This window comes from Zootoca vivipara, chromosome 17 (assembly GCF_963506605.1).
Source record: "Zootoca vivipara chromosome 17, rZooViv1.1, whole genome shotgun sequence".
NCBI lineage: Eukaryota > Metazoa > Chordata > Lepidosauria > Squamata > Lacertidae > Zootoca > Zootoca vivipara.
The window spans coordinates 3840633-3854293 of record NC_083292.1 but is presented as its reverse complement, the minus strand read 5'-3'; the positions used below and the strand labels follow the sequence as shown (position 1 = coordinate 3854293).

Here is a 13661-nt window from a genome sequence, read left to right as displayed (position 1 = left end):
CATTCAATTTCCATCAATATAATCATTGTAAAGTTGCAACAAGATGCACATAACCAATATAAGCAGCAATGTTAAGTGCAACACAGTGATCTTAATACTTATACTTTCTCTTACATAGACTCTGTTTTTAAAGCTAAAGTTTAGTAGGGATACTGCAGGATTTTGTCTGGTACACATTTTTTAATGAACTGACTTGATTTGTACTTCCCAGACCAATACACAGATTGTAGCAGTTATCTTTCAGTTTTTGCACTTGTTCACATTTTGTGACAAATTTCATGGCCCAAACATGTTCCAAAATGCTTATTTTATAACAAAAGGCATAAAGTAAAGAATACTGTAGTGTGGTTAAGAAAATTCACAATTGATGCAGAACAGAGGACAAAGTGGATTTATGAGTGAACACATGCAAAACAGAAGTGGACTGGAAATAGACCTGTCCATTCCCAATTAGAAACCTGCACAAATGCAGTCATTTCCAAGAACTTATTAAAATGTTATGCAGAGCTTCCGCCCAGATCAATAAGACTCTTTTCCACTGTATATTTAACATCTAGTTGCCAATAACTCATTTGTTACAAGAATTTTACTGCTGCAAGTTTAATAGCGGATTTGTTAAGTATATGAATGTATAACAGAGATAATTAAGACATGGAGACTCATGTAAATGACGATTCATAAAACTAATCATATTAATTAATTAATTACTCTAGCAAGATCTCAAATACTGTAAAGCAAAGGACTAAAGAAGCATTTCCCACAACTAAATTTGTTGAGAACTACAAATTTCAGTGGAAGTGTTCAGAAGCAAATTACTACCCAAATAAACTCTAGAAAGCTCAAGCAATTCTCATGTGTTTTAATAACTAGACAGTACCCCCCACCCCAATCCTGAAATGCCCATCAAGCCTGTAGCAGGGCTCTAACACCATGCCAACATGATTTTATAATACTGCACTGGATTAGTGGCATTCTAAGCAACTGTGTGCCAGTACAGCAACTTAGGCAGGAAGGCAATAAACAGCAGGTTTTAGCATGTCTAAGATATACAGCATTGACATAACATGCATCTCACACAAGCATACCTAATACTTTGCTTCAACTGTACATAGCAAAAAAATTCCACACCTTGTTTAATGAATGAACCAAAATGTTTTTTGCTCCAATATCTCTCAGATCTCTTTCTGCATCATATTTCAGATCATTTGAAACACTAAACCTAGAAGAGAGCAAACACAACTGTGAAGATACAGGCAAAAAAATTGTTAAGGATCTTGCTTACGTAGCATTTCCCCCCTATTTAAGTGACCTCTACTTACCACACTGCCCTTTTTCTACCCAAGAGGTAGTTCTCATATATTATTCCAGCTATGGTCCTTCCTTTTCCTACACCTGCACCATCACCTATCAAGAAACCAGCTCTGTCTCCATTGGGTAGGAATGTTTCATGTTGCTGCAGAATGTTACAAAAAGCAAGATAAAAGATTCAGCATAGCAGAAGTTACATGCCAACCCCACACCTTCTGTAGCTGAATCGGAACTTGGTTCGTTTTGAGTAAACATGAAACCATGACGTACCTGTGCTGCGTATGTAACAGCTTCAAGCTGCAATGCTGACAGCCAGCCACTATCAATACTCTCTTCAGGAATTGAAGACTTATACCAAACTTCTGGAGGGGTAACACTGGAGAGAGAGCTGGTTTCTACCACTGGATCAGGATGACGCAGACCAATTTTTACTGTTTGTAGAATATAATACAAATATTATAGGCAACATCCTATCAGAGGTTACTTCAGCAACAGATAAATTTTTAGTGATTCTAATTCAAACATTTGCTCTTAATAAAACTAAAGCTAAGAACGGCTCTAAATACAAGGCTCTTAATCTACAAAGACAGCAGGAATTCTGAGGGTTTATGAAGTACAGGACAGTAACTAGAGTTCTATCTCAGTGTGACTCATGATTTATATACAGCTTTGTTTGCAAGATTTACATGTGATGTAACAAGCCTAGCCCCATTTCCTGAAGAAATGCAAGGGACTAAAGATGCTCAAAAAAAAAAAAAATTAGGTGAGCACATGATAAAGCCACCTTGCTGATGAGGTTTGAGTTGGTAGAATGCCTGGATGGGAGATCCCATGTATGTCACCTTGAGCTCCATGATGGAAGATGCAGGACATAAATGTACTCAACACATGAAACAAACATCTGCGGGTTGCTTACTCAAACAAGAAGCAAAAATGCCCTGAAGAAATAATCCACTGAAGTGATATCCTAAAAGGCCCCTTGGATAAACACAAAGGCAATTCTGCCTATGGAAGGAATTCCCTCTCCTAAATTCCTGCAATTCCCCTTGGGCAGCACGTACAGTCAAACCTCATTTTGTGGACGGGATCCATTCCGGAGGCCCATCCGCAACCCAAAAATGACGCATGTCGAAGTGCCGTGTCTGCGCGCGGGGTGCAATTTAGCGCTTCTGCACATGCATGAGCGGCAAACCCGGAAGTAACTCGTTCCGGTACTTCCAGGTTTGCCGTGGATGTTCGCTGAAGCGGGCGCATAACAAGGTTTGACTGTACTTCCATTTGTGTAACTATCCAGTATGTTTTATTACATCATTCGAGCCCCCTCAACATTAGGACAGAAAACATTTAGAGATCTGCGAAGGGCGAAGAAGGCAGATGTTCACAGTGACATCCTTTATGGACTGTTCCCCCCTTTATGATTTTATTGTCTAAATTATGTCAATGAAGGCTGAATGAATCTAGAGATCTGTTGGGACCCAGTCTTCAAATGAAAAGAGGTAGGAGATATACAAATACACACGACAACAATTATCTACTTACAAGAAAGATATTGGTATAGCTGTGTAGTTTAATAGTTTAATAATAATAATAATAATAATAATAATAATAATACCCCGCCCATCTGGCTGGGTTTCCCCAGCCACTCTGGGCGGCTTCCAACAGAAAAATAAAATAAAATAATTGATTAAACATTAAAAGCCTCCCTAAACTAAGCAGTTGAATAACCTATACAGTTGAATAACATACATTTTATGGGCATGTACTCTGCATAGGTCTCTGCATGACCCATTTCTTCTTCATCTTCTTCTTCAGGCTCTTCTTCCTCTTTTGCTACTGGCACTTTCTGCAGCAAAGATGAATATTTGTTAAATTGTGTACAGAAACAGCAACACTAAAGACTAATCAGCCAGATTGAGCCAAAAGACTCTGCTACACCAACAGAGAAGAATGCCTATCTTTTAAAAGTACTATTTGTGCTGCAGGCTATGGTGGACAATGGGGTTCGCTCTTCCTGAGCAACCTGATTGCTGCGAGGGGGCGGGAAGGGAGCACTGGCAAAGCACCCTCTCTAAAAAGCCCAAAAGGAAAATTCGGGTTCCGAAGGCTCCAGTGGTGCCAGGAATGCCCTAGAGGAGAGAGCCGTGGGAGCTCTGAGTCTGAGCACAGTCACACGGCATGATCAAGATTTCACAACAAAATGCTTCAAGTGCCGCCATTAAAGCAGCGACTTCTCTAAAAAGGAAAGGGAATTCGGACCAATTCGGACATGGTCATCAAAAAACAAAACACATTTGATAAGACTATATCAATTGGATCCACACCAAGGAGGGAAATAGGAGGTCCCTCCTGTAAGCAGCTATTGATCTGCATAGAATAAAATCTGCAGGGACTAAGAGAAGAATAAATAAAATACTCGCTAATGATTTTTCTTTTTAAGCATTCCAGTGGATGAATTGAATTAACACTGTGATTTGAGCTAATACTGGATGCATAAATTTAAGGCTTTAAAGTTCTTTTCTGGCAAGCTTGCCAAACTGCAAATGTATTTAACACATTGGAAAGGTAAGAGAAGAGGGATGTGAACTTTGTGGATTATCGATCTTAATACTTTAAAGAAACATCTTTATTTCCTTTACTTCTTTTTATGAACTAGATGAGACAGACACTGTATGTATGGATTTAAAATTTAAATATTAAATTGGGACTGGCTTGGAAATATTTTTAGAGCATGTCAGAAATGGATGGTTAAATATATTTACTATTGTTGTTGTTGTTTCCATCATCATCATCATCATCATCATCATCATCATTATTAGGGTCTGATAGAGACCAGAAATGATTTGGAGGTGGGGTATTTATTTATTTATTTATTTAAAATAAACCTAAATCTTGACAGCTGTAGGCACCTGTGAATATAGCTGGGTAGGGAATTCCCAAGTCACAGTACCACAAGAGAAAGACTTTCTTAAGGAGTAGAATTATTTGTTACAGGAGCAGGCACTCCTTCAGTAGCTTCTGTATTTGGCTTTTGCGTGCAGGGAATTAAAATTTTCAGAAGACGTATTCCATTAGAAAGCAATGTAAACCTCGCTGCTGAGGAAGTTGCACCTACCATTGTAGGAGAAAAGCTTCTCATTTTCATGTCATTTATCCATATTCTTGCTACTTCTTTAGTAGACGCCTCCTTTTTTACAGTACCATTGCTTAGATCAGCTACAGAGAAAATTTCAAAGTTAATATATAGCAAATTAAATTTTCTAGAATAACATCAAATCTCTATAGTTGAATGCTGAGTCAGAGCATGGAAATTTCTTCCAATCTTAAACAAACAAACAAGCAAACAAACAAACAAACATCAGTTTCTCAACAGGTTCTGCCACAGCAACACTAAACAGGTTGCTGGCTGTTAGACCAGGGCTACTAGTGCACATGCCATCGTTAAATCAAACTTACATCTGAATCACCTTGAAGAGTGGGTTAAAGAGAGGAAGCCCAAGTCCCTGTTTTAGCAGTGAAACTAAAGTTGATCTTACCTGATTTGGTGGCATTTACCACCATTGTAGAAACTACAATTATTTCTGGAAGAAAGTCAACATTTGGGGTCTAAATAATTTTTAGATTATTTAGATGAACACATAATTTAGCAGTCTCTCTCTCTCTCTCTTCATCCAAATCAATAATATGGCAATAGTACTCATCACTTGATATGATGTGTATGTTATGTTCAAAGACTTGCAGAAATTATTTAATTTCCATGTGTCACATCCATGGCCCCTAGACTAAATGTACTTAAAAATAATTTCACCACACCTTTATGAATCAGAATATAAGGATAAAATTTAACTCCATTTTCACAGGAGATTTTCAAAACAGGTAACAGTGTAAATGCTTTTTAACCAAGAAAACATTCATGTGCTTCTATGCCACCTAAGAGGAGTCTTCATTCACAGAAATAACCCCCCCCCCCCAAAAAAAAGAAGAGCCTTTATCTTTATGCAAGAGTTTGCTTTCCATTCACAGCCTGCATTTAGAGAAAATGAAACAGAGCAAGTATGTTCTAAACCAGGCAGTGGCAATGTTTCCCGGCCATGGGCCGGAGGATTCAAACGGGCTATCATCCGTGGGCCGGACATGGCTTCTGTGCATGTCCACAACTGCGCAGAAGCGATTTCCGGCATCCCGGACATGGGCAGTGCGGTGCCAGAAATGGCTTCTGCGCATGTCCGCAGCTGCGCAGACGCGATTTCCAGCGTCTGCTCAGGCGCCATTTTCGGCGCCGCTCAGCGAGTCCCCGAGCCGTGCTGCGCCGGTTTAGCACAGCGCTTGGGGGACTTGGCGAGCGGGCGGCTCGGTTGATGGGCAGTCCGTGAGCTGGATAAATGGGCTTCGTGGGCCGCATCCGGCCCATGGGCCAGACATTGCCGACCTATGTTCTAAACAAGAGTCCCATTTGTAAAGGTACTCAAATGTAAACTTCATGACACAGGTTAGCTATTAATGTACACCATGCCCAGCAATTCCCCTACATCAGCCTTCACTAACTTGGTGCCCTCCAGACATTTTGGACTACAAGTTCTATCAGCAGTACTGCCTGTGGAGGACATCAGGTTGGCAGAGGTTGGCCTACTGTATTACATGCTACAAAGTTTACTACTTATTTAGAAGAGTCACATTAACATGGTTGGGCTATCCAGTTTATGTTTGCACACCATTCTTGTTGTAAGATGCTGTAGCAAAAAAATCAGGCTGAATATCTAGCATGGCCTTATCCAATCTGGTACCCTCTAAATGTTTTAAACTATGAACTACCATTCCCAGCCAATGTGGCCAATGATAAGAGAAGATGGTAGCTGTAGTCCAAAACTTGTGGAAAGCACCAAGTTGAGGAAAGGTGATCTAGTATAAACACAAATGGCTACGGAGTCTGCAATGACCCTGCTAGATTATTCTGTTCAAGTCCCCCCAAAACTAATACTCCACCCAGTCAGCTTCTTAAGCCACTTACTTGCAGCTGTTGCAACCGGCTGAGCAATGTTGGGAGGTGGCTTCAGCTTCATCAGCTCATTAAGACTATTGTTTTTTAGCAAATCTTTTAGCTGGATCTGGTCCTTGGGAGTTGTGGTAGTCAGGGCATTCCGAACTGCTGGCGCGGCAACTGATGGCCGGGTAGTGGTGCTGGTCTGTATAATTTTTGCTACAGTAATCGTCTGCCTGGTAGTGGTGACAGGGGTTGTTTTTGTCATTACTATGGTAGTTCCCAGAGTAGGAAGCTGGTTTATTTGATTCAACACAAAGGTTGTAGTTGATGGTGGTTGCTACAGAAAGAACAGAAAGATCATTATCGTTTGCTGGAAAACCAAACTTAAACTTGTTATTTAGTCTTGGCCTGCAAGTGAAAGCGAAAACTTAAAACTGAATAGTTCCGGTTTCAATTTCAGACTCCACAGCAAGCTGGGCAAGATAGAAGTGTTTGTATAAAATCTTATCTTTTTTAGAACATTTGGTTATAATATCTAATAATAAAAAGTAGTGCTTGCAATAATTAATATAATGAAAGCAATGAATGGGGGAAATGGGTAGATACATATATACTTTGTAGGCAGGAGTTGGCCAACAATGCAGCAAGAATGAAAAAAAATTAATGGCATGCAGAAACTGTGAGCAACTGTGAGTTGGTGGGGAGGGAATTAACATGGGGAACTTATAAAGCTTTGTTTCTTGTTTTTAAAAACACATGCTAAGTTAACTCTGGGGCATCAGAAAAGTTCTCAACACAACTTACCCTATGCAAGTTTCCTAACTTAGGTAAAAGTTAAGTAGTTTTTAAAGGACATTTTCCTGGATTCCCTCCTCCAAGTTACTATTTAGCTTTTTTTGTTGAGCTGTCATATTAATAGTGGGTGGCATCCAATGTTTTTTGCTCTGAGTGGATGGGGCTTTATACAAAGCATTATACAATGTTGATAGTGTGGGCAGTTTGGGACCTGTTTAGTACTACAGCTCTTAAGAAGCACCATATACAATACTAAGGGTTCCAAATATACTCAAGTAAACTGTCTCCCCAAGGTAGATTTGGCCCTAACCATACAATACATACATGAATCAGCATGATATGCAAGACAGTGAACACTGAACTCTACACCTTTCCCATAGAAAAAACTGTTTCTTCATAGCGCAAGCCATTCTGTGATAAAAGGTATCTGCAGGCAAATTTGTGCCCACTAATTTTTCTTTCTTCATGTAATCAATTCCATCAGAGGCAAAGAGCCAACTCACATACTTACTGTATTTCCCCCCCTTTAAAATGTCAAAATTTGGGGGGGTGTCTTATACACAGACACATCTCCCCCATTTTCTTAGTCCCCCCAAATAGGGGGCGTCTTATACATAGGGGAATATACGGTAATTAAGGCTTTACTTCTCTTACCCTGATGTTCAGCACAGCTGGAGAAGATGCAGTCTGTGGTTCTGTTTTAACAGCAAGTGATGCTTCAGTCTCCATGCCCAGTTCTAATGCACTAACTGGGGCTGACTAAAGAAAGACAGAGAGAATAAAGTTACGTTGTAGAACACATCTTGGAAACAACATTCAACTCAGACAAGCATCTCACTTTGTCCTTTTATTTATCTATTTAATTTAATACAGTCTACAGTTAAGAGGAAGCCAAATGAAATTGCTCTGCAACCTGACTTAATGGCTTAATACCAAAGAGTTGGAGGAGAGCTTTTATTCTTAGATATATCCCAAAGAAGATACTGTATGCGCAGACATGGAATATGTGTTCACAACAGGTATGCAGATATTCCATATAAGATACTCTTGCACTTACTTCTGAAAAATAAAAAACACTGACAACTGTGACCTCATGCAATGTCTAGATGACAACAAATATTTTTATATATTATATAAATATTTTTATATAGTGTTTGTATGAATCCTCTTCAGGCATTTGCGACCAAGTTTCTATATGGAGTGACATGCAAGCTCAGTGTTGTTTCTCAACCTTTTTCCGACCATGGCTCACTTCAGATCTTGTTTCCTTCCTGTGGCCCTCCTGTGGAGTGCGGAAGTGGGAAGGAGAAGTGGAAGTGACGCTGCCATAGAGTACGCATGGCAATCCACCCACTGGGAAGCATGGTCACTTCTCTGTTCACTCTACTTGTTTTCTATTTTCTTCTGTTTGTGCCATGGCCCCTCATTTACTTATGGCCCCCTTGGAATAACCTGGGAGGGGGCCCATGGGGCCATATGGCCACCGGTTAATAAACAATGCTATGGCTTATACCATTAGCCTACACCAGTGATGGCCAAACTTGGACCTCCAGCTGTGTGGGATTACAACTCCCATCATCCCTAGCTAACAGGACCAGTGGTCAGGGATAATGGGAATAGTAGTCCCAAAACAGCTGAAGGGCCGAGTTTGGCCATCACTGGCCTACACACATCTCCTCCTCAGTATCAAGAGGAGGGCAGCACAGGGCACAGTAGCAAGAGTGGGACGAACACACAGTCTCTCTTCATATGACTTCAATGGCACGAATCGAAATGCTTAAATGAGGCTAGGTTATTGCAATTAATTTGGAAGACAAAACTGACCAGGTGATGGATCTGATAATTATTAAATGCTTAAAATTTTGCAACAGACAGGCAGAAATACAAAATGTAACAATGTCACAGGAGAAACTTCCCCAAACTTTCTACCACTAGGAGCAGCACATAACCCGAAAACTTTATTTCCTAGATTTTATCACCCTATCTCTAGCCACAATACAAAAGCATATTATTGACTTGGAACTGGGCAAATTTAATGTACAAGAGGCTAGGATACAATGTTTGCACCCAAACTGAAGTTAGGCTCACTTATTCAACAGTCATGTTGCTTCATATCCAAGCTATCACTTTGTTTTAGTGTTTATTCAGAATAGGCAACTTTTTAAATATCATTATTTTCCCTTTTCAATCACCCAGTATCAGCAATGTACTTGAAAAGAAAAGGCAGCTCAAATGTTATTACAGTAACCAATTGAAGTATTTTTGGTCTATCAACCTGCTGAATGGCTGGAGCTGGGGTTGCAAGACCCATATCTGTAGACTCAATATCAAACAGGTCATTTGGGCTGATTCCACTCTCACTCAAAGCAGCAAGCAACAGATCTTGTCCTGGTTCCACCATCTCTGAAACAAAGCACATTTACAATTAGGCGGTTTAAGTGGCAAGAACTCAAGAAGACAATCCTCCTGAGCGCTTTCCACAAGCACAGCTACAGCACCTATGAAGTTCTCAGACAACTCTAACAAACACTAGAAAATTATAAAATTATTCATAAAGCATTTAAGTCTTCCCCACAGCATTAGGTGAAGAACTGTTGTTCCTGTTAGGTAAAGACTATTAGGTAAGGTCACACTTCTATTTTTCCAAAGAACCACCATAATGTCACTGGGATTTGCTTCTAATAAACATGTTTAAAATCAGGGCATTGGAAGATTTGGTCAGAGCAGTGGAACTTTGTAACTTAAGTTTACAGTAACTATGTTTACAGCAACTATGCTGTTAGAATGTAGAGGGATTCTGACAACAGTTCATAGTTAAGAGGACTGCACGCCTTGTTTCGCCAAGCCAGTGATGGGCAACTGTTTTGACAAGTGAACCTAAAGTTTGAGGTATTAGGTTAGAGGTAGGGAACCCTTAGCCCTTCATATGTTGCTTAACTACAACTCCTATCAGCCATAGCAAGAATGGCCAATCTCGTCTTCTGTGCATAATAGTAGGCAGGAGTGCAGGCATGACTATGCCACACCTAAGCTAGTGGGTTCTTCTACTGTCGTCCAGGAGTGCCTCAAACCTTTGTTGCCTGTGTCACACAAGAAAGGGGTACCACATGTTGACCACAGCCACCTGGGTAAGTCAGTCAAATGATAAAGTATCACCCCCAATACTTTTTATTTTTTTCTGCTTTGGATCCTTAATATGGACATTATCACCTGGTTCTACTTTTCTGTAAAGTCTGCTCAGCATATATGGTTGCTATACTGACCATATTCAATACTGTTAACAATTTCTCTTTCATTTACTACTACAACTGTTTGCATTAGACTAACCTTTCCCATAACAAGGAAGGTGATACCATTTCTATCCAAGAGCTATAACCATCTTAAGTGCTGTAACTAAATAGTATGATCCTGGGGAGTTGTGATGGGTGTGTGGCTGTGTGTGGCTGTAATTTTGTTTTTATTTAGTTTATTATGGGATGGCATTCAATTTTGTTGCACTATGTACAATGACAATAAAGTATTCTATTCTATTCTATTCTATTCCAGTAATGAAGAGCACATATAAGAGTTAGCTACCAAAAAGCAATACAGTACTAAAACACATTTACTATTGAGGTCATTCTCCCTTGAGTTTTGAATGAACTGAATTGGTCTCTGAAGTTGTGTACAGCCACATCAAGAGCTCTCTCTATATATACACCGTATAAGATGACCCCCAACTTTTCCAGTTAAAATATAGAGTTTGGAATATACTCGTCATATAAGAAATACAACCCGGCGTATAAGACGACCCCTGACTTTTGAGAAGATTTTCCTGGGTTAAAAAGTAAGTCTTATACGTAGGAATATACAGTAATATATAATTGTATATATGAAGCCTTCCAATTGAATCATTTTTAAGGTGGATTACAGTGGTTGTAATAAAGCACAACACTCTGCCCTCCAACTGATGGATGGGGCCTTTGAAAACAGTTTGGAAGCTTCAGTTACTGCAGCCTGACTACTGACAGGTTTAAGATGAACAGAACACCAATTCTGTTCACATTAAATTGGTTGTTGTATGTTTCTGAGCCCAATTCAAAGTGCTGGTTTTGACTTTTAAAACTCTTTATGGTTCAGGAGCCCAATATTATTGAGAAAGGCATTCCAGAAATGAACATACCTGGACACTTAGATCATTATGTGAGGCCCTTCTCCAGGTTCATCCTCTGAGGGAGGCTTGGAAGGTAGTGCCAAAGGGCCTTTTCAATAGTGGTTCCACATCTGTGGAATGCTCTCTTTAGGAGTCCTGCTTGGCACCTTCACTGACATCTTTTCAGCCCCAGTCTAAGAGACAATTTACCCAGGCCTTTGATAAACTCAGTTGAGTTTGGTTTACAACCAAAGCTTCCTGTAGCTGTTAATGGGGCTGGGGTTTTTATATATTGCATGAAACATTTTTCCCTTGCCTACAGTACAATGTATTTGTGTAAATGTTTTAAATGTAAGTCACTTGGAGACCTTTTAGGTAACAAATGATTAATACATTTAATAAACAATAATAATATGAAACCAGGTCAAGGATAAAACATATTCATTATTAAAGGAGAATCCCAGGAAAGCCTATGAAAATTATCGTGGTGATTTATCAGGATTTTAAGTTGAATACAACAGCTTCAAAAAGTACCATTTATTTCAAGCAGAATATTTTCTGTCTTTGGAGCAAGAAATTATACTCATGTTCACAAAATAGATCCAGGTAGGTTGTTCTTCCCTATCAAACTCTGAGAACTATGTTCACAAAGTTAAACCAGGGCCAGTTAATGGTCAGGGATGATGTTCACAATTATGTTCACAAAAGTTAAACCAGCAGGGTTAATGGTCAGGGATGACATGAGCTGCAATTCAGCAACTTCTGGAAGGCCACAGGTTGCCTGGCTCTAGGTTAAACAGACTTTGGATCTATTTCACAAATTAATGTTTCCCAAACAATGCTGATTCCACAGGAATACCACAAAAAAGTTCCTATATGGATAACCAGATCTTAGCCTTCTACATAAAGCACATGTGCAGGACATAAACCTCCGGGTTGGGTTAGATCCACCTGTGTAATTGTTATACACATGGTATTGCTTGATCTCGATTGATCAACTACTAGGACAACCCCTCCTAGTACCAGAATTTTACATTTCACTGAAAGATTAAAGTCTGCTTGCTGAGATAAGGAAAGAGAACTAGAAACATTCAGGAATGAAAATGATTTCTGCTTAGTCAGGCAGGAAGAACAAACTACAGCTGTCCCCACATTTTAAATGCAGCCAATTCTCTTTAGAACTTGCACACCTCAACAAGGTAGCTCAAGGCATCCTTTGACAAAGGGCTGTAAGCTGAAGATTAACTTCATTCACATACAAAAGAAAGAAGCATAAATCCCAACTCATTGAAAAAGGCTCCATCTGCAAGCATGCTATTGCCACTGGCAAACTGCAGTGGAGTTTGTTCTGACCTCTCATAGTTGAAGGAGCCTGTGAAAGAGTATGCTTATATATACACAGTACATATAGATTAAAGCAAGCCAGAACAGCCAGCTGCTATTTCAAAACACTGGAGTTGAAAGACCATGCTTCTTTCCTATCTCTAAACTTGATGTATCCACTGCTATTAACATTTAGATTTAAGCAAGGTGTGTGCAAGGACATTGGTTTAGAAATGATTAGATTTTTTTAATGGACCATATACAATTACAGTGTGATACATATAGGGGGATTACCTGTTGCACACTCAGTCCTCACCTGGAAGCAGGGGGTGCTAGATGATTAGTTCAATTAAGGTGGAAACAAGACCCTACCCTAATGAAGACACTAGGTCAGTGGTAGCCCATGTGCTGTCCTCCATATTTCACTAGACTACAATACGCATCAGTACAAGCTGGCATAGCCAATGATGGGAACTGCAGTCAAACAGGATCTGGAGGGCACCAAGCTAAGCTGCACCAGGAGCTGCAAGGCTCTTCCAACAGTAAAACAGCACAGTATCCTGGCATAAACCGCAAAGAAAGTAGAAAAACCCATTCCTAATGGAGGAGGAGGGAGAAGACCCCTTGCACCAGAGACAAATTGAAAGGAACCCATAAGATTTTGGGAGGGGGGTGCGAAAAAGGTGACACACCAGCTCAGTTACTTTCTTCACAGGGGTGGCTTTAGAGCAGCTTCCTCCTCTCTTATGTCTGTTATATGGGGCCAGTTATGCTTATTCTCAACCTGAAGGGCTGGGGAAAGAAATGGCCCCCTCCCCGCAATGCAACAGAGAACTTCAGGGCTCTGCGCTGTGTTGTTGTTATTAAGCCAGGCTGGGGTGTGCTGAGGGGAGGGAAGAGGAGGCAGAAAACGTTCCCCTGTGCGGACTGAGGGAGGGGACCCAAGAGCAACACCTGAGAGAAGGTGCGTGTGGGGAAGGAGCGCGGGGGGGAGGTCGCTTCTTCCTTCAATACAGCAAAGCTACGAGAGACAGAGAGAGAGAAGGCGGGGCGGCAGCAGAAGGGCCCCCCACCTACGGATGAAAACAAAAACACAACAGAAGGCGCGGGGCAGGCGGGACTCAC

The 13661-nt window shown here is 40.4% G+C and overlaps 1 protein-coding gene across 2 annotated transcripts in view; it reads right to left on the bottom strand.

Annotated features, from left to right (window-relative positions):
• SBNO1 (strawberry notch homolog 1) overlaps positions 1–13661 on the bottom strand; it is a 39869-nt gene that overhangs the window by 25490 nt on the left and 718 nt on the right. Inside the window, exons 2-9 of one of the 2 annotated variants that reach the window (XM_035098173.2) lie at positions 9357–9484; positions 7736–7840; positions 6314–6623; positions 4421–4521; positions 3055–3151; positions 1579–1739; positions 1320–1453; positions 1129–1219 (exon numbers count right to left, since the gene is read on the bottom strand). In XM_035098173.2, coding sequence (XP_034954064.1) covers positions 1129–1219; positions 1320–1453; positions 1579–1739; positions 3055–3151; positions 4421–4521; positions 6314–6623; positions 7736–7840; positions 9357–9482 — 1125 coding nt within the window. In that variant the 5' untranslated portion in view covers positions 9483–9484. Of the gene's footprint in view, positions 1–1128; positions 1220–1319; positions 1454–1578; positions 1740–3054; positions 3152–4420; positions 4522–6313; positions 6624–7735; positions 7841–9356; positions 13631–13661 lie in introns of those variants that run through there. The other variant, XM_035098172.2, reaches the window with a different exon arrangement.